The following is a 23,334-nucleotide window of genomic DNA, read 5'->3' as shown; positions in this document are numbered from 1 at the left end:
AAATCTGTTCTTCCAAGCTCCATTTTGTGTCAATACATTTATTAGTACAATGAAAGAAGAGACCATCACTAAACATCTATGATTTCTTTGATGTAGGCAGACCCTTCCTCTAGTGATACAGATCATAAGCCTTCTATAATTTGTTAGATGATCACTTTTGATAAGTTATTGTGGCAAAAAGTGGATCGTTCTGCAACCAAAGTGGTATAACATCTCTGTCAAAGAAAAAACCTTGGCCCAGATCAACTTACACATGAGCTCAAGTAAACATTTAAGGGCCAATTAACATCTACGCTGCTAAATAATAATAAAGGATGCACTTTACCAAAAGCTCTTTAAAATAAAAAAATGGTCTAATACCAAAACCAAGGAAAATCAAAGAAGGAAAAGGGTTACAGATAAATTTTATGTATATGGATATACAAGTTTTAAACAAAATCCTGACAAGGATATTACAGCAATATACCCAGAAAATAACGCACTGTTATCAAGTTGGACTTATATCAGGACTTCAAGGATGGTTCAACATTAGGCAGTAAAATACACAGTCATGTAAACAATAAAAACAAATTAACTGTTTCAATAGATACAGAAAAAGTCTTTGATGAAATACAGAGCTTATTTATGTAAAAAAAAAAACCTATAGAACGTAAGCACAGGGGGCAGTTAGGTGGTACAGTGAATAGAGCACCAGCTCTGGAGTCAGCAGGACCTGAGTTCAAATCCAGCCTCAGACACTTAACACTTCCTAGCCTTGTGACCTTGGGCAAGTAACTTAACCCCAATTGCCCTGCTTTCCCCACTCCGAAAAAAGGAAAAAAAAATATATGCACAGAAGGTGTCCTTTTATGATCACAAAGAGAAATCAGTGGAAACTCTCCTAGCTTAAAGACCCCTTCCCTATACTACTATCTGACAACAAAAGCCTAGAAATGTTATCTGTAGTAATGGCAAATGGGGAAAACTGAAGTTAGAAACTTTGGCGGAATCAATCTGTCACTTTAGTAGTGTACCAGCCAAGTTACCAATGGAATGCTTTACAGAGCTACAAAACACAACAAAACTCATCACGAGCGACAAAAGTTCTCGATCCAAAGGGAAATGCCGAAAAGCAGGAAACGAGGGAATATAGCATTATCACATCCCAAACTATATTGTGAAGGAATAACCATCAAAACTCTTTGATAGAGGTGAAGCAACAGAATAGCAGAATGGGGAAGAGACTAGATGAGCCAGAACCAAAAGTATGAATAAAAACTGGATGTGTGACAAAGACAAAAATACTAAATAAGAGGGGGGGAGTACCTATCTCACAAAATTTCTGAAGAAACTCGGAAGGAGTTTGCCAGAAATTCGGTTTAGACCAGCATCTTACTCCATTTGACACAATAAGCTCCAAATGATACTTGACATGAACATGAATTCAAGGCCACCACAGCACAAACAATGAACAAATAAAAGAAAATAGAAGATGCTACTTTGTACACCTTCAGAAAGCTAAGTGAGAAATTCTTAACCAAATAAAAGAAAAAGATGATGAAGAAAAGAACATGAATTCAAGGCCACCACAGCACAAACAATAAACAAGTAAAAGAAAATAGAAGATGCTACCTTTTACACCTTAAGAAAGCTAAGTGAGAAATTCTTTTTTTTTTTTTGCCTTTTGGAGGGCAATTTTGGGGTTAAGTAACTTGCCCAAGGTTACACGGCTAGTATTTTTGTGTGGGTGTTAAGTATCTCAGGCTGGAACCGAACTCGGGTCCTCCCGACTCCAGGGCCAGCGCTTTACTCACTGTGCCACCTAGCCGCCCCTAAGTGAGAAATTCTTAACCAAATAAAAGATAAAGATGATAACAAAAGAAAAAATATACAATTTCAATTATGGAAAATTAAAAAGCTTTCACATGAACAAAACTGAATCAGAGGAACAAAACAGTGGCAGGTGGAAAAAAAAAAGTGTGCAAATATGCTTCATGAAAGTCTGATACCCTAGATATGTAAGTATATCAGAGGCTATTTTTAAACAGGGGTTAAGAAATTAAGACCCAGAGTGACTAAGAAACATTTTCCAAGACAAACATAAAAGTTCAAAGAATATCAACAGTTTTCAAAAGAATACAAACTTTCAACAATCCGATGAAAAAATGTTTAAGAGAAATGCAAATAAAAATACCTCTGAGGATTCACCTCACACTTACAAAATTGGCAAAGATGATAAAAATAGAGGCAATTCACATTTAAGGGACTGTAGAAGACAGGTACACCAAGAGACTGTTAGCTGATTTACAAACTAATCCAACCACTATGCAAAACTATTTGGACTTATGCAACTGGAGACCAAACTGTTCATATCTTAGACCCTGGATTCTCCTGCTAAGAATAAATGCCAAGGAAGGCAAAAACAGAAATGTGTACAATTTATCGAAATATTCATAGAAGTCCCTTTTTTGGTATCAAAGAACTAGAAATAAAGTGTCTTTCCATCAGATAGGTAATGGCTGAATAAACTGTGATATGCAGATGCACACATTACTATGCATTAAGAAACAATTACTATGAGAAATTCAGAGAAATAAAGGAAAGCTTCTATAAACAGATACAGAATGAAATAAGAAACAGAGCGATACATATAAAGGTTAATACATATTTGTCAAATATAAAGGAAAAGAACACTAAGAGGAAGTCAAACTCTGAAAACTGTTAAAAAAAAAATATGACTAACAGAGAAAAGGCAAACCATGTCAACAAACATTTAAGTTCTTACTACATTCCAAGCCCTGTGCTAAGCTCAGGTAATAGCGAAACAAGCAGAAAGGACGCTCCCTGCCCTCAAACAGCTTGCATTCTAATGGGAGGAGACAACCCATATAAGAAAGCTGAAATGGAAAGAGGGGCTGAAGTCCAAGGCAAACAAGAGAGCTGACCATATCTTACCTGCCTTAGCAGAAAGGAAGGAGATGGGCAGAGGGACCAGATAGCATCTGTCTTGGGAGATAAGGCCACATACTCTGTGCTTAGCTCTTTTTCTTTGTTACAAAGAAATAGTCAATTTTAGGGGTAGATTTGGGGAAATAAGTGAATTTCATAAAAAACAAAGGTATCAAAAAATAACTTATTTAAAAAAAGTTTCAGTTTAATCTGAGGAACAAGTTCTCAGTAATGGGAACTGGACAGAAGTAGAATGACTGCTTTGGAGATGAGGGGGAATGGGTTGCCTAGTATGGGTGACAAGCAAGCGGAAGCTGGTATGCTTGTTTCAGAGACTCCAGGACCTAATCTGGAATAGGGCAGAAATAGAAAAGCTTTTAAGGACAGGCAGTGAGCCACATTCTAGAGTCCTCTAGCAGAAGCAGAGTGAGAGTCACCAGAGAAGGGAACACGCATGTGCGTGCACATACACATTTATCACACTCATGTAATTCCTCTTCTTCCCTCTCTGACCTGTCCTTACACTTCTTAGCCCTCTCGCAGGTTGCCACTCCTCCTTTCCAAACTCTCTCCTACCACTAGCCAATTCACAGTTCTACGCTGAATCTCTGGTCTCTAGGTCTTAGTGACACCCATGCTTGGCCAAACTCCAACCCAGATTAATCTCCAAATTTCTCGCCTCTACTCCTACTCTTATGCTGCTGAAGGAAGCTGGAGGACCTCCCATAACTGGGCTGACCGGGTCCGATACAAATTCATGCTATTTATCTAAGTTGAACTGGGCCCTAACTCACCAAGTTAATTCTTTGACTCCCCCCTAAATGAATCTCTTTTCTACTTCATACTGATACTATTCCAAACCTTTGACAGCATTCCTCATTCTCTCTAACTTTATTCCAGTTCCTGATGAAAAAATGGCCACTTTGATCCCCCTCCGCTTCTGCAGCAGACTGCCCCCACAATTTTCCCCTACCTCTCTCTAAAGTTCCATCTCTTCCTATCCCATGGTTCCTTCTCTGCTGCCTAGGAACATGCCCAACTCTTTCCAACCCTGAAAGATTTACTGTCTCCCCCCCCCCAAGCCATCCCCTGTATCTTTCCACCATTTCACAAACTCCTAGGAAATGCTGTCACTTCTCAACTCATCAGCTTTTCAGATATCTCAACCTAGATGTCTAATAGACACCTTCAACTCAGTATGTCCAACAGAACTCGGTATCTTTCTCCTTAAACCGTCTTCCCTTGTCTCTTCCTACCCTTCCTATCACTGTACAAAGTAACAGCATGCGCCTGGTCCTTCCCACTGGCAGCCCAGGAATCTTCCCGGATGCCTTATTCTCTCTCACTGCCTCTATCCAAGCTGATCCCAACGCCTAGCAACTGCCCCGTTTCTTTTTTGTATCTGTACTGCTCGGCACGGTGAACAACACATAGTAAATCCTTAACTGGTGATTACTGTCAGGCTGAAAGACACCTGACAGCCTGGCTTCCAGTCATAACACTCAAAAGAAATTACTTTGTCCAAGTAGTTTGTCTGAAACTTTCTTTCCAAACTTCATTTCTTCCAAAACTCTGCTCAAGTAACATTTTCCACATGAAGCCCCTACTCCTATTTACCCTGTATTTGTTTTTGTCTGTTTTCTATGTATATACTTATGCCCATACTGTATTCTCCAAAAGACAGCAAGGCCACAAAGGCAGAAACATGTCCCTTCCTTCCCTTTCACCCCAGCACCTCGTCTCTAACCTCGCAGTGGACACTTCAAGCTGGATGGCTCAGGGAGCCCCCGGACTCAGAGTGTCAGAATCAGGACGCGTTCTCTTTGTCTGCAAGCCCACTTCTCTTCTAAGCTTCCCTGTTTCTGCTGATGGGAACACCTTTCTTCCAGTCTCTCAGGTTCATAATCATAGAAAACATTATTGTCTACTTCTTACTTTCCTTCCTTCATCCCAAATATCTAATCAGAGGCCAAATCTTGTTTCTAATTCCACGACACCTCTTGTATCTAGCTCTCTTTCTCGAATTCACATGCTCATCTCACTGGTTTGGGCTCTCACCTCTTGTCTATACATACTATTGCCAAGGTCTCCTAACTGGTATCTCTACTTTGCTTCTTCCTATCAAATTTATCCTCAATACAACTAACTACCAAGGTGATTTTCTACTTAACCCAAGAATGACCATGGTACTATTTAATCAATTACTCCAGTGACTCCTTATTGCCTCTCGGAGCAAACTGTTTGATTTTTAAAGCCCTTAACAACCTGGACCCGACATACCTTTCCAGCCTCATTATCTATCACCCTCACCTTTTCCTGCCTTTTTGAGGTCACTCACAACTGGCCTTTTCTCTGTTCATCATATATCCTACTACATGTTTATCTCCTTGTTTTCGCAATGGCCATCCTCTGTTCTCAATTCCATCTTGGTGAATACCTTGTTTCCTTCAAAATGCTCCTCAAGAACATTGCACATCAAGTCTGTTCCCTCCCATATCCTCCAAATGCTAGTACCATCCTTAACTACTTGGCATATAATTATAAACAAATGTATTTATTATGTATTGTTATTTAATAATGTGTGTGTGTGTGTATATATATATATATATATATATATTCTACTTAATCAATCAATAGACATTAATTAAGTACCTCCTATGTGTCAGGCACTGTGCTAAGTGCTGGGAATACAAAAAAAAAAGGCAAAAGATAGTCCCTGCTTTCGAGAAGCTCCCAATCTAATGGGAGAAGACAACAAACAAACACATATGTACAAACACACTGTATATGAGATAAAGAAGGAATAAATAAGAAGCAAGGCCCAGAATTAAGAAGTGTTGGGAGGCCCTTCCTGTAGAAGATTAGACCTTAGGAAGTTAGAGAAGGCAGAGGTAAGAGGGCAAATATTCCAGGCATGGGAGACAGCCAGAGAAAATGCCTGGACCCAAGAAGTAGAGTATCTTTTTTATGAAACAGCCAGGTTAGTATCACTGCATGAAAGAGTATGCCATGAGGAATATGGTTCAAGAAGACTGGGAAGGTAGAAGAGAGCTAGGTTACGAAGGTCTTTGAATGCCAAACAAAGTCTTCTGTATCTGATCGTGGAGGTGATCAGGAGCCCCTGGAGTTTATTAAATGGGGTGGGGGTTTATGTCAAGGCTGAATCTAGGCTGCTGCAAAGGTCAAATCAATAGATTTCCTACAGGAGCTAAGAGACAGGGAGGAGTTGAGGATGGACCTGGTCTGCAAGCCTGAGGGACCAGGTGGATGGTGTTGCTTCTTCTCTGATAGGGAAGATAAGAGAGGTGGAGGGTTTAGATAGAAGGATGAGACTGTGCTCCACATGTTGAGGTTAAGATATGTACTAGACATCCAGTTTGAGATTTCTGAAAAACAGGTGGAGATGAGAGATTGATTAGAGACCAACAGAGAGGTTGGGCAGGATGGGAAGATTTGAGCATAATCAGCATAGTACATTGGTGGGAGCTGATGAGGTCACCAATGAGAAGAGAAGAGGGCCTACGTCAGCACCCTACGAGACACCTACGGTCAGAGGGCATGATCTGAATAAGGAACCAACAAAGGAAGAAAAGAAGCAGTCTGAGCAGAAGAGAACCAGGAGAGTGTGCTATGAAAACCTCGAGAGAAAACATGGTTACCAATAGTGTCAAAGACTGCAAAAAGCTGAGAAAATCACTAGATTTGGCAATTGATAGATCCTAACTAATTAACTTGACTTAAATTATGTAACTTTGGAGAGTATAGCTTTGGTGGAAAGATGAAGCTGGAAGCCAGACTGTAAGGGATTAACAGGAAGGAGAGGAGAGAAAGTGGAGGCAGTTATTGTAGACTGCCTTGTCAAGTTTAGAGCCAAAGAACAGAAGAGATACAGGATGATAGCAGAGATGGAAGGAGAAAGTGATGTTTTTTGAGGATGGGGGAGATGGAAGTGGGGAAGGAGCCAGTAGAAAGGGAGTGATTGAGGATAAGTCATAGAGTGGGGATGGCAGAGAGGCAATTTGAATGAAACTGCTTGAGCAGGTAGAGGGGTTAAACATCAGGTGAGGGAGGAGATAGTGGCAGAAGGCATCTGAGTGATGTGAGATGGGAAAGAAGGGAGAGGGGGGAGCTCAGAGAAAAAGGCCTGATATTTTTCTGTAAAATATGAAGCAAGGTTCTCAGTTGAGAAGGTGGGGGAAGGGGAGACATGGAAGGTTTTAAGGAAGGATGAAAAGGTTTGGAAGAAAAAAGAAAGAGACAGAGACAGAGAGAGAGAGACAGAGAGAGAGGAGAGACACAGAAAGATAGAGGGGAAGAGGAGAGGAAGAAGAGAGAGACAGAAAGAGAGAGAGAGAGAATAATATTCTTGTTGTTCTCATAAGAAGGGATTGCTTTATTCCTTGCATTTTTGTTCCCAGTGCCCTGCACACAGAAGGAATTAAATAAATGTTTGTTGGATAATTTAAAAATGTTTTTTGATTGACTGACAATGTACACAACTCATAAGGACTATTTTATGAATCATCAAAAGGCAGAATCTTAGCTAAGAGGGACAAGGGTACTTACATGGGACATGTACAGCCTGAAAGCTTCCAACATAGTTTGGTCCTAGTTCATATATGACATTAACACTTGAAATAGGCAAAACTTCTTCTAAGAAATGTGTGGGTCCCAGGCGCCATACTAATGAAGCAAGCTGGCGTTGAGCCGGTGGTGTGCCAATATAGGCATACACTGTGCTGACAACAGGTGGATTTGCAGAACCTGAACCCCCTGGAGTACTGTGAACATAATGAAGCTATAAGGAAAAATGAGAAGAAATGAATCAGAACAGAAGCAGGTATGCCAGAAAAGGAAAACGAGAAAGTTTAACGTATGCTATATATCTCCATCCCCCAGGGCTCAGTGGGCACACTGTGCAAAAGTCCCAAGTGCAGCTAGTGACAGGAAACCCGAGGGCAGCAGATCGAAGTCTGGCTGCTCGAGCAGCGCTGGACCTCTGCCCTTGAGGCACGGACTGAAGCAGCGGGCTGAACTGCTGTCTGGCTCTTTGGTAACAGCCAACAACAGAACAAGAGAGATGCAGGAAAACCACAAGCGGATTCAAGGAGAAGATGTGGTTGCAACATATTATCATGTTCCTTTCGAAATTCCATTGTAAGGTTGCAGCCAAAGATCAGCATCTCATTGGGGCATGTAAGATGCAACAATGCGTGTTTTTGCTATAGTAACATGACAGTGTGAAAATGCAAATACACAGACACAGACACACACACATACACACACACACACACACCCTGACTTTCCAAACTCCTGCATACCACATTTAATTTTTTATTTGAAGACACACTATTGCTAGATTTATATTATTATTATTGTTATTCAATTGAATTTTAACAAATAAGTCAATGAAATTGTAGGAAGTACAGAAAATCAATTAAGTTGATTAAATTTTCCTCTTCAATTTCAGTTTCACGCAGCCATATTCTCAGATCATTACTGAATTACTAGTCAGTTGGATTTATTCTATTAAAAATCTTTGTATAATATAACCTAATATTTTCAAGCTTGTGCTTAATATGAGTGTGAATTTCAATTCCTATGAATCACCTACAAATCACACATAAATACCATGAAGCGTCCTAAAAACATAAGAGTTCTACAAAGTGGTCTGGACTTGTATAAAGTCCCAAATATCTGGGACTTGAGGACACAGAAAATAATTTAAGAAACCTCAGTATGCCTGCTTACAAGAAGAAAGCACTTGGGTAATGCAACAGGGGCAGCAGAGGGTCATTGCTGAAAACAAAACTAAACTAAACACAAATTGATTGAAAAATGCATACTTTGGTTTTATTTTAAGCAGTAAAATTAAAGATAAAGCTTAAACACAAAGAAAACATCAAATGATTGTATCTGGAGAGCAAAGCCAAACAAAAAACGTAGGCTTTGGTATTTTGGTAAAGTGTATACAGCAAGTCTGCTTACTGAAGGAGAGCCTTTAACATGGCATTCTGCTCTACTGACTTAAGTTTTTTGCAATGAAAAAACATGAAGACATGACTCTCTATATAAATGAATCACCTGAGTAACACTAAAGACAAGGTCTGCTGTGAAGAAGTGTTGGTGAAAGCCTGTCTGCTTCTTGCATTTCATTGAACTCTCATAAACATTTTATGAATAATGAGAAGTGTGTGTGTGTGGGGGGGGTGGTTACTGATGTCTTCTTGATAACTTGCACATGCCACTAACAATCTGATCTTTTTCATTCTTTTGGAATCTTTCCCTCTGAGGAAGGGATTAAATTAAAATAAAAACTAAATAAATAATAAAATAAATGAATGAATAAAAGATTAAATAAATAATTAAATTGAAGTTAAAAATTTAGCCTTTCTTAGTTAATATGATAGCATTCTTAAAAGTTTACAAACTAAGATGGTGGTTTTTTGAAAGACACCAAAGCGTAATGATTCTACTCCCAAAAATATAACCTTTCCTTGATTTTTACTTTTTTACGCCCATCTCCAGAACTTCCATAGGCAACCCTTCCCCTCTGACACATGTGATCAGGGTGTTAATAAATAAAATAATGCCCAGTGTACCCCAGAACCAAGAGGAAGGGAAGAGATACAGACATGAAATGGGAATCAGAAGTTATTTATAAATAATATTCTACTACCCAAAGCAAAAAGCAGCATGGCTCAAGGTAGCAGTGCTGGATTGGATGCCTGTGACCACAGGCTAGTCATTTCACCTCTATGAAGGTTAAATTTCTTCAATGTATAAAATGAAGGGGTAGGACTAGGTGCCCCTTACAGCTCTGTATGTGCTCTGTGCTTCTACATTTATTCACAAATCTACAGTCGACAACTCCATTCTTGCCCCCATGTCATTCATTAACACAGTGATACACAGAGCAGCGCAAGTAATATAAAACACCACACATCAGAAACAATGTGGAGACCAATTCTGGGCAAAAACACAATTTAAACAAATAAAATTTTTTACAGAGTGTGTAGGGGTTTAAAAGTATAGACGTACCTTCACTGTACTGACAAGCTGCCCATCAAGATAGAGGGCAGCAGTGCTGTTTTTCAACATGCCTTTACTCATCACTAGGACGAGATGATGCCACTGTCCCTCAACTATGAGGTCTCCACAGCGAAAGCGGGCACAGCAAGGAAGGATTTCATAAAATGAGGATTCTTCACTGAAGTCATCAACTAAAACACAAAAGGAAACTTAATGGAACACTTACACCAATCTCATCTCTGGGGTTTAGATCAATTTAAGAACTTTCCATTAAAGCAAATACATAAAGACATAAAAGTATAAGCATCACTCTTCACTCAACATCACGATGCTGTTAACAAGCATGTGATACTTCCCAAACACTACCCAAATAATACCATGCTATATAACAATACCCAAAATTATAGACTATATATAAATTGTTATATGTCATATAATACTACCCCTCAAAGATTAGTTTTTAAGTAATATATCCTCTAAGAATTTTGGAAAACAAAGAGAATACAAAGGAATTATATTACATAAACTACTCAAAAGATAAATGCTATTATTAATAGCTTCCTAAGTTTTTATTTTACAAGTGGCTAAGAAAGTAGGGAAATAAACATTTATGTTACACCTACTATGTTCCAGGCACTGTGCTAAGGACTTTACAAATATTATCTCATTTGATCCCCACAATAACCTTATAGGTTTCTTCACTTGGGCTTATGACAAAAAACTCTCAGGGTGATAAGACCTTTTGGTTTAACTTTCTTAAAATTTAAACGGTATTGAATAAACTGGACTGCACATCTGATCCGAGTCAGGAAACATCTCTAAGTCTGCTGGTAGCTTTTACTGAAATGGAATTCTTACTTCTCTGAGAGTATTCATATCAAAATAAGAGCAAATTACAAATGAAAGTAAAAGAAGAACTGCCATTTGTCATGGTGACTATTACAGATGTGGGTCAAATAGGATCTTTTCTATGAAGTGCTGTGCAAATCTTCAAGAGCCACAGGAATGACCGCCATCATCATCACTACCACCACCACCATCATCATCATCATCACATTTTTCTTATCTTTTTGAAGAACTTCAGATAGAAATGGTATTGAAGCGAATGACCATCTTTGTGTTATTAAGTCACATGTAATGACGAGTGACCATTGCTCAAGCAGAAAAATTCTGTAGCTAAATGACAGGATAAAACCTAAAGAAGAGGCAGGCTCACAGGAAACATTTCCAGTAGCAGAGAAGTTTCCTTTTTGATCTCTTTATAATTAAAAAAAAATTCATGCCATGCACCTCAGAAATTAGGCAACATATAGTAAGAATTGATTTAGATAAATTCCTATGCATTTGTTTGGGTGTCTATAGACAGCAGCTTGGTGTGTAGTAATAGTGTGGTCATAGTACAGTTTACCGATTGCATTTTTCCAGATGTTTTGAGATTCGTACCAGTAGTGAGGAGATTTCTCATCTATTAGTCCACGAAGGATCCCAGAATTTGAGAAGTGGAAGAGAGGCCTCTCATCTAACTCATACACAAAGGAATCCCCACTGGGGAGGGCTGGGCAGCACAAGGGATAGAGCATTGGACCTGAAGTCAGTAAGGCCTAAGTTCAAATCCTCAACCACTTACTAGCTGTACGGCTGTGGGCAAATCATTTTCCCCCTGCTGTAATTTCCTCATCTGCAGAACAATAATAGCACCTGTATCACAGGATTGTTGTGTAGACCAAAATTTGAAAGCACTTTGCAAACCTCAAAGCATAAATGCGAGCTGTTATTATTATCATTAACTAAAAAAATAAACAGAAAGTGGGCACCCAACCTCTGCTTCCAGGCCATGAAGTAAGGCACTGTAAAACTGGACAAGTCTGACTTTTAAGCTAGAAAGAACAAGTCTAATCCCACGTTGTGAGGCAGCACCATCATGGTCTCACAGTCTTCTTGGGGGCAGGCCTCACACCTGCACTCTGATTTCACGTTGGGATAAAATGAAAAGTTAAGAAAAGGGGGAGGCTTACATCATGTTAACACAAGCAAGGATGTGCAACAATGTGGCAGGGACGCTTAGCTTCTCTGGACATGACTTGTCTCTGTCTCGAGGTGGAAAAGCAGCTGGTCATTAGGGAAGGATATGGTGGGAGGCATGCTGTTTATGTGGTCTTCAGAAATGTACCAAGTCTGAGAGGCCGTGAACAACTATGGCTGGGACTTTGGGCAATGTCTTTAGGTAATGAAGAAGCTGTTTGGGGGAAGGTAGAGCCAATAAAATCTTGTGATCTGCTTTGTCTCCTTTTAGGGAAAGCAAATCCCTATGGATTAAAGAAGGAGAAGGAGCCTAAGTTTCATCCCCATGTTGTGGGTTGGGGCAAAGAGGCTGTATCAGGGAAATGCTGGTAAATATACTTGTCCTGCTCATTCCCTTCAAACGATCTTCATATATCATGAACTCAAGGACCTTCCCCATCCTGGATGCTCACTCTGTGAAGAAACAGTCACATACCAACTCTTTCTTGGCTTTAGTCTTGGCTCGTAGCTTTTTCAAGTTAAATAGTTTACCATGAGTGTGATAGCTGACCTTGATGCTGTATTGGTCCTTGGCAACAACATCCAACAACATTGCTGAAAACACCATGCTAAAAAGCACGGGAGTAAGAACACAGCTCTGGTTCACTTAAGCAGAGTGAAGACTGATGATTGGAAAGGCTCGAGAACATTGTCCCTTATTCAGAATCCAGGCAAGCATGCCACAATAAATCTGGTATACCATACTCATGAGTTTCTCCAGGAAACCAAATTTGGCCATGATGGTCTACTAGCCCTTACAAATGACAGTAACAAAGGCCTTGGTCAGATCAGTGAATATTGTGTACAGACCTCTGTTTTGCTCCTGACATTCTTCCTATAGTCGTCAGCCAGCAGACACCCTATCAATAACTGTTCTCAAGCCTTTCTGAAGCCACACTGTCTCTTGAGTAGATGACCATCTACCCAAAGGATCAGCCTATTAAGGACTCTGGCAAGAATTTTATTGGCAGTAACTATGAGAGAAATCCCCAATGTGATTGTCACAGGACAACCAATGTCCTTTTCCTTTATAGACACGGACAGTGGAGGCATCCTCAAACCTTCTCTTGACATATAACCCAGACGATTTCAGTCAGCTTTCTAATAATTAGTAGTGGATTTCTTGACTTGTAGAACTTCCCTGGAAAAGAAGCAGGACCAGGTGCTTTGCCAGGTGCCTAATAGTATTCAATTTTCTTTTCTTTAACTAGACAGGGACTGACTTCAGTCTGAGGTACAAAGTCAATGTCTTCAGCATTGGTTGATCAGTGACTTGCCCAAGGTAGGCCAATTGAGCTCCCAGAGGTACAAACTCCCTGTTTGCTGAGATGCAACAGAGTATGGATTGATTCTCTGCCACGTGTGCTAATTTTGGTTTGATGATTAATACCAAGAAGACAGAGGTTCTCCACCAGCCAGTACTGAACCGTCCATACACAGAACCATCAATTTTAGAAAATGGAGAAATTTTCAATGCTATCAATAAGCTCACTTGCCTTGGTAGTGTATTTTCCAGGGATATACACATTAATAATGAGGTTGACGCACACATTGCCAGAGCTAGCTCAGTGTTTGGGAGGCTCTAAAGGAGAGTATGGGAGAGAAGAGGTACCGGGCTGCCTACCAAACTGAGGTCCACAGAGCCACTGTGCTGACCTCATTGTTGTATGCCTGTGAAGCCTGTGAAACCTGGACAGTCTGCCAGCAGCGTTCTCCTGGTTCTGCTCACTTCATTCTACCTCAGTTCATATATGTCTTGAGAAGTTTTTCGGCAACCATGCCTTTCATAAATTTTTTATTTTAACCAGGCAGTAATATTCTATTACATGTGCATACAATAATTAGCACAGCCATTCACCCAGCAGATAGCAACTCTCTCAGTTTCCAGGTCTTTGCCATTACAAAAAGAGTTGCTATAAATATTCTAGAAATAATGGAACTTCTTCCTTTTTCCTTGATCTACTAGGCCTAGCTTTGTTATGACAGGGTCAAAGAATAGTCTCAGTTTACTGATCTCTGGCCACAGTTCCAAATTGTTTTCAAGGATGGCTAAAACGCCTTATGGCTTCACCAACCATCAGTGTGTGACTCTCTTCCTACATTTTCTAACATTTATACTTTTCCTTTTTTTTTGGGTGGAGGGGCATCTCTGCCAATCTAATAAATGTGAGGGGTGGAACTTAATAGGTGCTTTAATTTATATCTATTCGTGATTTGAAGCATTTTTTCCCCATAAAACATTTGAAAGCCTGGATTATTTCTGAAAACTACCTGTTCATATCCTCTGACCTCTTATCAACTGGGGAAAAGACTCCTAGTCCAAAAAAGTGAATTATTTCATTCTATATCTTGGACATAAGATCTTTATGAGGTTGAGAGAAATTGCAAACATTTTCCCCCAATTATCCATTTCCTTCTATTTTTAGCCAAAATGGTTTTATTTGTGCAACAACTTTTATGTAATCAAAACTGTCTAGTTTATCTCCTTTGATCCCCCTTTATCCTTGTTTGCTCATGAACTCTTCCCCTCTTATAGGTATAAAAGGTAATTTCTTTCTTTTTCCCATGTACTAGTTGTGTCAATCTAATCTCTTAACCTCTTTCTACTTTAGTTTCCTCAACTTTAAAATGAAGACTATAACTACATCTCTCTCTCTCTCCCACAGTTTTGAGGATCAAATAACATATTTGTAAAGTTAAATACATCACCTGGCACATAGTAGGTGCTTAATAAATCTTTATCCCCTTTCCCCACCCCTCTTTATGCAACAATTTTAGGTCCAGGTAATTGTGGACAATTATGGCTTAGTGATGAAGGAATGGCTCTACTAGAGTTTATTGATCAAGTTATCCAGAATATTGTGAGGGTTGTATTTGTAACAAGGGGATATATCACTAATCATTCCATGAAAAACAGAGAACTTCTGATCCATAATCCCAGCCAGCTGACAATGCCTTGGCTAAGTGTGAGTAGGTGCTAAGTATTTTCAGCTTGCAATAATATTTCTACATAGATTTTCCTATTTCACTGTACAACCACAACTAATCATCAATTCTGGGCTCTCTAGGGATAGGGATAGGAACTGTATCTGTTGCTACTTTGATACAGGAAACTGTGAGTTGAAGAAACTTCCTCCACTGACACAAGCTGATATCTGTGCTGCAAGTTAAGAGTCATGAAGAATTCACTGCCACACTGAGGTCAGTGACTTGCCCAAGGTGATGTGACCACTGAGCTCCCAGAAGGATATGACCCCAGATCTTCTTGGCTTTGAAGACATCCTGTTCTCCATTACTCCATGCTGCTTCCTTAGGAAAATGTCGGTTTCTGGTGACAAAGACCTGATCCTGAAATGTCAACATAAACTTCCCATGTGACCCAGCTATTTGGTTAATACTTCTTTTGTCAACATATGGTTGGCTGTTTTTGAGAAAGTCACACAGGAATGGCCTTTCAATTCCATTCTTGGATTTTAAACATCAAGAAATGTTTAAAAGCTCCAATCAAAGATAAACCAATTTCAGTTACATTCTACAAAGCCAATGGCATAGGACTTGATTGTAGCTTGGTGAAGTGATGCCTTCTCATTTCCAAGTATTTCTTTAAGTTTTTGATCTGTTTATTATGTACTCTAAGAATGTGTATCACACATCTTTCTCCTTTTTGGTCAACAAATGTTAATATCGCTGTAGCTTTCTCAGTGTGATGGGTCCACTATTTCCTTAATATTGTATGGGTTTTTCATTATATGCTTTTCCAGTATGTAGTAGCTCATTCTATGGTCCCAAAGAATACAGTAAAGACTGGTATTTGGTAGGACCAAAGATATTCCAGTAAGAGGCACAAATATGATGGAGAGGGTTTCAAAGAAACCTTAGATGACTTGTATGAACTGATGCGGATTCTTTTATTAAGCTTTTCCTCAGCCTCTCTTCTTAATGGTCTCATATGCTATCATTTAGACTTTTCCTGTTCACAAATTTTACAATTTACTTTACATTTACCTCTGTATTTGTCATATATATATACATATGCATACATACACACACACGTAAAATGTATTTTAAGCACCTTCTTTATGATTCATTAATCTTTGTATCTTGAACATTTTGCACAAGGTGCTACTTAAAAAACAAAAGAAAAACTTCTCTTTGCTTACATGACTTCAGTCCATAGCCCTTATTGAATATGTGTAGTGGAATTTCTTTTTTTTTTTATCTTTTAAAAAATTTTACTTTATTTTTAATTTGTGGAATAAAACAAGCATTTCCATAACACAGTACAGTAAAAAAAGATGATTGCACATGAAACTGCAAATCTACTATGTAAAACCTATTATTTCTTTCATTATATACAACAAAATTACCATGTAAATTTCTTTTTTCCTCCCCCCCCACCTTAGAAATGGCTACCATTAGATACAAATAGGTAGATACATATACAATTATCCTATACTGTTTCTATTTATTAGTTCTTTCTCTGGATGCAGATAGCATCTTGTCCTTTATAGATAATTTGCATATTTATAATAAAATAACTAAGTTGCTCAAAGTCATTCTTAAAACAATACTGCTGTTACTGTATACAATGTTCTCTTGGTTCTGCTCATTTTGCTCCTCATTATTTTGTGGAAGGGGCGGCTAGGTAGCTCAGTGAATAGAGCACTGGCCCTGGAGTCAGGACGACCTGAGTTCAAAGCTGGCCTCAGACACTTAACACTTACTAGCCATGTGACCTTGGGCAAGTCACTTAACCCCAACTGCCCTGCCTTTCCCCTCCAAAAAAAAAAGTGTCATTATTTTGTGGAAGTCTTTCCAAGTATTTCTAAAACCATTGAACTCATCATTTCTTTTTTTTTTTTTTAAGCAATCGGGGTTTAAGTAACTTGCTCAAGGTTACACGGCCAGTTATTTCTGGGTGTGGTGCTGAGTGTCTGAGCCCGGGATTCGATCTCCAGATCTTCTCAACACTGGTGCCGGTGCTCTTACTCGCTGTGCTACCTGGCCGCCCCGAACTCATCATTTCTTAAAGCACAATAGTACTATGGGATTTATTTTCCCGGTAGGAGTTTAAGTAGATGACTCCTGAGTCCCTTCCAACTAATAAATTCTGGTTCTGTGATTCGGGATCCTTGCCTTCCCATATCTAGTCAGCCTTTATGCCACCCCCTTCTCCTCAAATCCCCTAGCCACCCTCTAGCCCACTTAGCTGCCTAACACCCGGGACACACCTGTGGACAATGATACAACCTACTGGAACTCATTTTGCAGTGACTCACATACTCCTACACATCCCTGTCATTCTGATCCCTCCCCTACAGATCCCCCCCCACACACACATTTCATTGTTCAAATCTGTCCTCACCCTCCTCAATGCAATCCCTCCAATCTCCCATTCTAAAGCAATCCAGCCCTTTAACTGTGCCTTCTGGAAGGCCTGCTCCACAGACAACAAATGAGATTTTATCTTGACCTTTTTCCTTTCTCATTTTCTCCTAACAACACTGCTCCTCAGGCTGCCCTTTCTACTGCTTGTTGCACATTCTCTCATACCCCTCCTGTCCTGACTTGATCAATATGTTGGGGGGGGGGGGGTAGTAAGCAGTTTGGATGACTCAGCCCTACCCAATGCCATTTACAGATTCTAGCACCCAATAATCCCCATCAAAAAGTATGGTTCCTCAGCAAGCAAAGTCAATCTAAATTCATGCATACCTGCTTGCCCTCTCCTCAAGTCTATATGCTGTTGGTTGTTGCTGAGATTAGTTGGAAAAAATAAACAGAGAACCATTTCATGTAGTCTTAACGATATAATATTTTAATTAACATCATTCAGGATTACACGTTACTATGTTACTTAAAATGGAATACTTTGTGAAAATGTGAATATGACCCTGTGAAATCCAACCTTAATTTTCTAAAGGATTAAAAGTTGGATTCAACAAAATCACTTTACTTTTTTCCCCAGTACACGAAGGAAGAGGAAAAACTTACCATAATTCTGGAGTAGTTCCTCTTTAGTAGAAACGATTAGGGATCGGTCTTTTGCTGATAGTATTATGGCAAGGCACACATAATGCTGCTCAGAAGAATTTGCTCGCCTCACAAGTGTCAAAAGTCTGACTGGGTGGTTATTTGGAGATGAACTAAAATGTTCAATACAAAACCAGCTTGAGTAGCTTAATCCAGATGGAGGGGGGAAGAATCTTTCACCTGGAATGGGTAAAGGAGATATATATTTATGGGGGGGTGGGGAGGAGAGAGAGAACACACACACACACACACACACATATAACATATAAATATATGGATGACACAACGAAAAAGTTTGGAATTATAAAAAATAAAATCTCATAAACCCCAATGCACTAAATAATATTTACCAGTTCCAATTCCACTGATTACAGTACCATCAATAAGACCTGTCGTAGCAGCATTATTTGTAGGTGCATTATGAGGTGCCAAACTGGGTAGGAACAGGCAACTATTAATAACAAAAAGAGAAGAAACAAACACTTTAAATAGAAACATATTTTCTTCTGTCTCATCCTTGGATTTGCATTTCTCAGCTAAAGAGAACTATATATAATGAAACTGTCCACATTTAACAGCCTGCCTGCCACACTGTAAAACGGAGCTGGGCTTGGCTTCCGAAAGCCTATATAAACAGAGTATTGTAGGTCTGTCGTCTGAGAACTTGCCTAGAGAAGCTTATCACTTAGGGGCAACAGAGAGTCCTAAAATTTTCAGCCACAAACTCATAAGAACCACATACTGCAGTACTGAGGGCTTGCTTTGTTTCAAGTGTTTGAGAGAAGACTCCAATTGGTGAAATTATGAAGCCTTGAAATATTAAAACAAATTCTATTCTGAAGCCTTATTGTAGCACAGTAATGACTCTGGTTTGGAGGGCAAGGCCCATGAAATGTAAGCTCTGGCACATTCTGCAAACTTGGGACGGCTTTCAGTAGGGTTCTGCTGACAGACTTGTGTGGGCTGTTTGAGGGCCAGCCTAGGTTTAGAGAGCCACCCGTCACCAACAAGTCGGCCATCTGATGATGAATACCTTGGCCATGAAACAAATCAGAAGATTCCAGATTTAGGGCAAGAAAGGACCTCAGATGTTGGGCTCCTTTTTTTCTGTAGATGAAACAACTGAAGCTCAAACAAGTTAAATGGCTTGCAAGGATAAGAGGCTGGATTTGAAGTCTTCGTGATGCCATGACTTCATGACGTTAGCGTTCAGCCCTCCAGTTACTATGCCACATTCTTTCTAAAGGGACAAATATATGTAGACACACACACATACACAGAGGCCGTTATAAATGATGATGGAACTTAAATAAAGTATTTACCCAAATCCTTCAAGTGATGTGTCAAACTCAACAAAAGCAGGAGTGACTGATGACCCGTGCAGCCTGATGTCATGTGGGGTTGTCATCGAGACTAAACACTTTACCCTAGTCAAGGGCACAGTGCTTCCTTCTGCAGATTTTACCAAACTCTTGCTTATCCGATAGTGGTTATCTTCATGTAAACTAAATACATTATCAGAAACCAGTCCTTCAACAGATGTGATCATACTACCTATAAGGAAAGAATTTTTTTTCCTTTTTAATAAATTTTTATTTACTTTATTACATTTTCCCAAATTACAAGTAAAATAAAATTTAAAATTAATTTTTTAAAATTTTAATTGATTTATTAATTAATTAATTTAAAGATTTTATGAGAATTTTATTTCCCAATTTTCTCCTCTTCAGCTACGTATTTTAGGCTTTAATGTTTTGTTTTATTTTTAATTAATTTCAGGAAGGTCAAGTGACTTGCCCCAAGGCCATATGGCTAGTGAGTAAAGGATGGATTTTCACCCAGGGCCTGTTTCTGATTTCAGCACTCTTTTCACTGTACAAGTATCTGTTCATATAAACTAAGTTTTAATACATTATATTTATATATATGTGATACTTAAAATATTATGCTTTCTTAATCTGCAAAAATATTTATACAGATTCTCTTTGAAGAGAGAAAAAAATATTAGATTTATATGTACATTTACCCCATTGAAGATTTTGAGATTGACAAATGGATTAAGAAATAATTATAACCTAATGTTTTATTACTTAGTCTATTATTCTTACTAAAATTGTCACTGAGAAGAAAAGAAATCTTATTCATACATATAGCTTTCTTTTCATAGAACTAATGGGATTAAAACATAGATTTAAGTATTTTAGTTAACATTTAATATATACACATTTGTTAAAGCAAAAAAGATAAATACATTTTCCTATGATTCTACAAATAAAATATAATTAGTTCAAGAATCTGAAATTTCAAAAATTCTTTATAAAGGCAATGGTATCCATTGCCAGAGAAGTCATGTCTTAAAATATCAAAATCATAAACACAAGATTGTATGTGTTGCTTTTTCCAAGCTAATATTTAATATTTTAGGACTTTTTAGGATATTTTACAAAATTTTTAAATTTAGGATTTTTTTTTTTATAAAACAACTTAGTGCTGGATAAATGGCAGTTCTGATAGGAGGAAGAGAATTCAAATATACATAAAACAAAAACTCCCAGGTAATAGACTTGAGTTAATAGGCAGATATAAGAATAATAATAATAGTCAAAATTATAGTGCTCTATGATACTTTACACATATTATCTCAGTTGAGAGCTTCTACAGTTTCCAATTAAATCACAAATTGTATATAACACAAACACTGCCAGTTGCTAAGGCTAGTAATTTCTGCAAAACAAAAGGAAAACCTAAGGAATTCTGATTTCCTGTCATAATAATGATATTTCTATCTATTCTCTTACCTATATTAATTTCAATCCATCAAACAATAATTAAAATATTAATCACAGCACGTTTCATTTGAAATTCATTCTGATTATTAATGGTCCTGGAAATAAAATTTTACCATAAACAATGAGAAGATGACTGACTATTCTGTCAGTATAACCAAAGGAGCTTCCATGTAATGCAACTCAGATATTCCCAAGAAACATGAGCAAGTAAGAAACTCCAGAAGACACTGGTGACAGAAAGAACTGCCCTAGTATACATACCAAATCTTTCTTGCATCAGTTTACTCAATAGTATCAAAATATTTGGTGAAAGTCTAAATTAGAGAACATCAAAAACTCATTTCTGAATATACAACAGCAATGAGAATGGCCAGCTAAGCCAATTTATCACTGCAAGTGTTATGGAATTTTTATTTTGTTGAGACATCCATTTTCCAATTGTCTAGAAATATCTCACTTACGTATGGCTCCTTGTATTTCAATAATGCCACAAAAAAAGACATGTTTTAAGTATTTACCCACTTACCAATTATAGTCATTTAACATATCCAGGTGATGATCACAAAATGATACATAGGATGTAAAAGAGAATCCAGATCCCACTTACCTCTCATCTCTGGTTCATAACTCAATGAACTGGGCTTGTGGATGCGATACTGTTTTAAAAGCTTTTTATCCCAGGCACCACAATTTAAAGGATTTGCCAAACGTAAAAATTCCCTAATAAAGACAAGAGATTAAAAGGAAGTTTAGTAAAAATGCCATGGAAAAACAAAAACAGGTATTCACAACATCAAAAATAAATAACATAATTTATGCTAGCTACTTTCTCTTTTAAGGTTTCATTGCTATGTTTGTTTTTATAGCAGTTACTTTCCAATAACTCTAGCCCCTACAAAACTATCTCTTGTAACAAATAGTATAGTTACACAAAATAGACTGACATTCACAATGCTTGACAGCAGAAACTGTATTTTACATGTGTAGCTCACTGTTTATCAAAAAAATTTTTTTATTATTAATGCTTTAGAATCAATATTAAGTCATTAAACTAATCTGAATTTTGTTTTCTTCTACATAAACGAACTCATAGTTTCTACTTTTGTCTTAGTTCCACTTTCTTTACATCAGTTCGTTTGTGATTCTACAGATTTCTCTAAAAGGAAGGAAACAATTATTTATTGTTTCCTATATGTCAGTCACTTTGCTAAGAGTTTCACAAATAGTCGTTCATTTAACCCTCACAACAACACTGGGAGGTAGGTGTTATTATCCCCATTTTACAGTTAGGGAAATGAGGCAGACAGAGGTTAAGTGATTTGCCTCAGGTCTGAGGCACAATCTGAATTCAAGTCTTGCTGACTCTGGGCCCAGAAGTGACCCCTTGTGCCACCTAGGTGTCTACTACTAAATGGCTTACTACTCTGAATTTTTCATATCTGTTGTTAATTTCAAATAGGTTTAAGAAAAAAATTCCCTTTCATTTTGGATATTTTGCCAGTCCTTTATATTTTTCATTTTTCACTTTTCCATGTAAGTAACCTCATGAAATCAAAATGAAAAATTAATGCTTATAAACAACTGAGTACTCCGAAAAGAGTACTTCTTTTAAATGCATAGCTGGGTACTAAAAAGGCCTTTTTGATTGTTGTTAAAATTGTTGTTGTTCAGTCATTTCAGTCGTGTACAACTCTTCAGGACCCCTTTTGGGGGGTTTCTTGGTCAAGATACTAGAGTGGTTTGCCATTTCCTTCTCCATTGCCTTTCCTTGTCGTTTTACAGATGAGGAAACTAAGGCAAACAGGGTTAAGTGACTTGTCCAGGATCACACACTAGTAAGTGAGACCAGATGTGAACTCAGGAAGATGAGTCTTCCGACTTCAAGCCTGACACACTACCCACTACACCAAAACAAATAGTTTAAATTACATAGCATGTAGGTTTTTCTGTATTCTGTGTTGGGCTAACAGATGGGCCATTAGCTCTTCTGAGAATTCACTCATTTTGTAAAACTCTATACAAACACAAAAAAGATGGTACTTGTTTCTTTTCTTTACATAATTAACACTGGTGACAATCTTTTGTCATTTCATCTTACTCTATGACCCCTAGCCCTGTCTAATACTTCACCAGGCAAACACCTCTGCATTGACTACACGGTCCTTCCTTCCCTAGCTAAACACCCTGATGAACCAGTCCCACTCTATACCCACTGTCAAATCCCAGCCTTTCACTTCCACCTATGCACCACTGATGGAGCACAAAAACCAGAGGCACAACAAAGTTGTGTTACAGAATCTCAGCTCGCCCCTTGTTGGAACAAGGTAAACCTCCTTTTGCACCTTCCTAATTAATTCACTACCCCACTTGCCGCAACTATTACAAATCTGTGCATCCTTCTTCAAGCCTCTCGTCTCACTCCTTCAGACCCCGCCCTCCACCAGTTCCATCTTCTGCCCTCCTCATCTGACATCGCTTAGATGTCTTGCCC

The 23,334-nt window shown here is 38.4% G+C and overlaps 1 protein-coding gene across 6 annotated transcripts in view; it reads right to left on the bottom strand.

Moving 5' to 3' along the window:
• The window catches only part of WDFY3 (WD repeat and FYVE domain containing 3), a 325,015-nt gene that overhangs the window by 117,450 nt on the left and 184,231 nt on the right, over nucleotides 1-23,334 (bottom strand). For all 6 annotated transcript variants that reach the window (XM_069093019.1, XM_069093035.1, XM_069093044.1 and 3 more), the window contains 6 exons: nucleotides 21,451-21,563; nucleotides 19,377-19,608; nucleotides 18,405-18,505; nucleotides 18,016-18,234; nucleotides 9,970-10,151; nucleotides 7,495-7,726 (listed from right to left, as the gene is read on the bottom strand). In XM_069093019.1, the coding sequence (XP_068949120.1) occupies nucleotides 7,495-7,726; nucleotides 9,970-10,151; nucleotides 18,016-18,234; nucleotides 18,405-18,505; nucleotides 19,377-19,608; nucleotides 21,451-21,563 (1,079 nt within the window). The remainder of the gene's footprint in view (nucleotides 1-7,494; nucleotides 7,727-9,969; nucleotides 10,152-18,015; nucleotides 18,235-18,404; nucleotides 18,506-19,376; nucleotides 19,609-21,450; nucleotides 21,564-23,334) is intronic.

This window comes from Petaurus breviceps, unplaced genomic scaffold (genome assembly GCF_028583685.1).
Source record: "Petaurus breviceps papuanus isolate PSGF00001 unplaced genomic scaffold, PetGlider_PUasm1.0 126, whole genome shotgun sequence".
Taxonomy (NCBI): domain Eukaryota; kingdom Metazoa; phylum Chordata; class Mammalia; order Diprotodontia; family Petauridae; genus Petaurus; species Petaurus breviceps.
The sequence above is the reverse complement of the archived record's forward strand: the minus strand, read 5'-3'. Positions and strand labels throughout refer to the sequence as shown.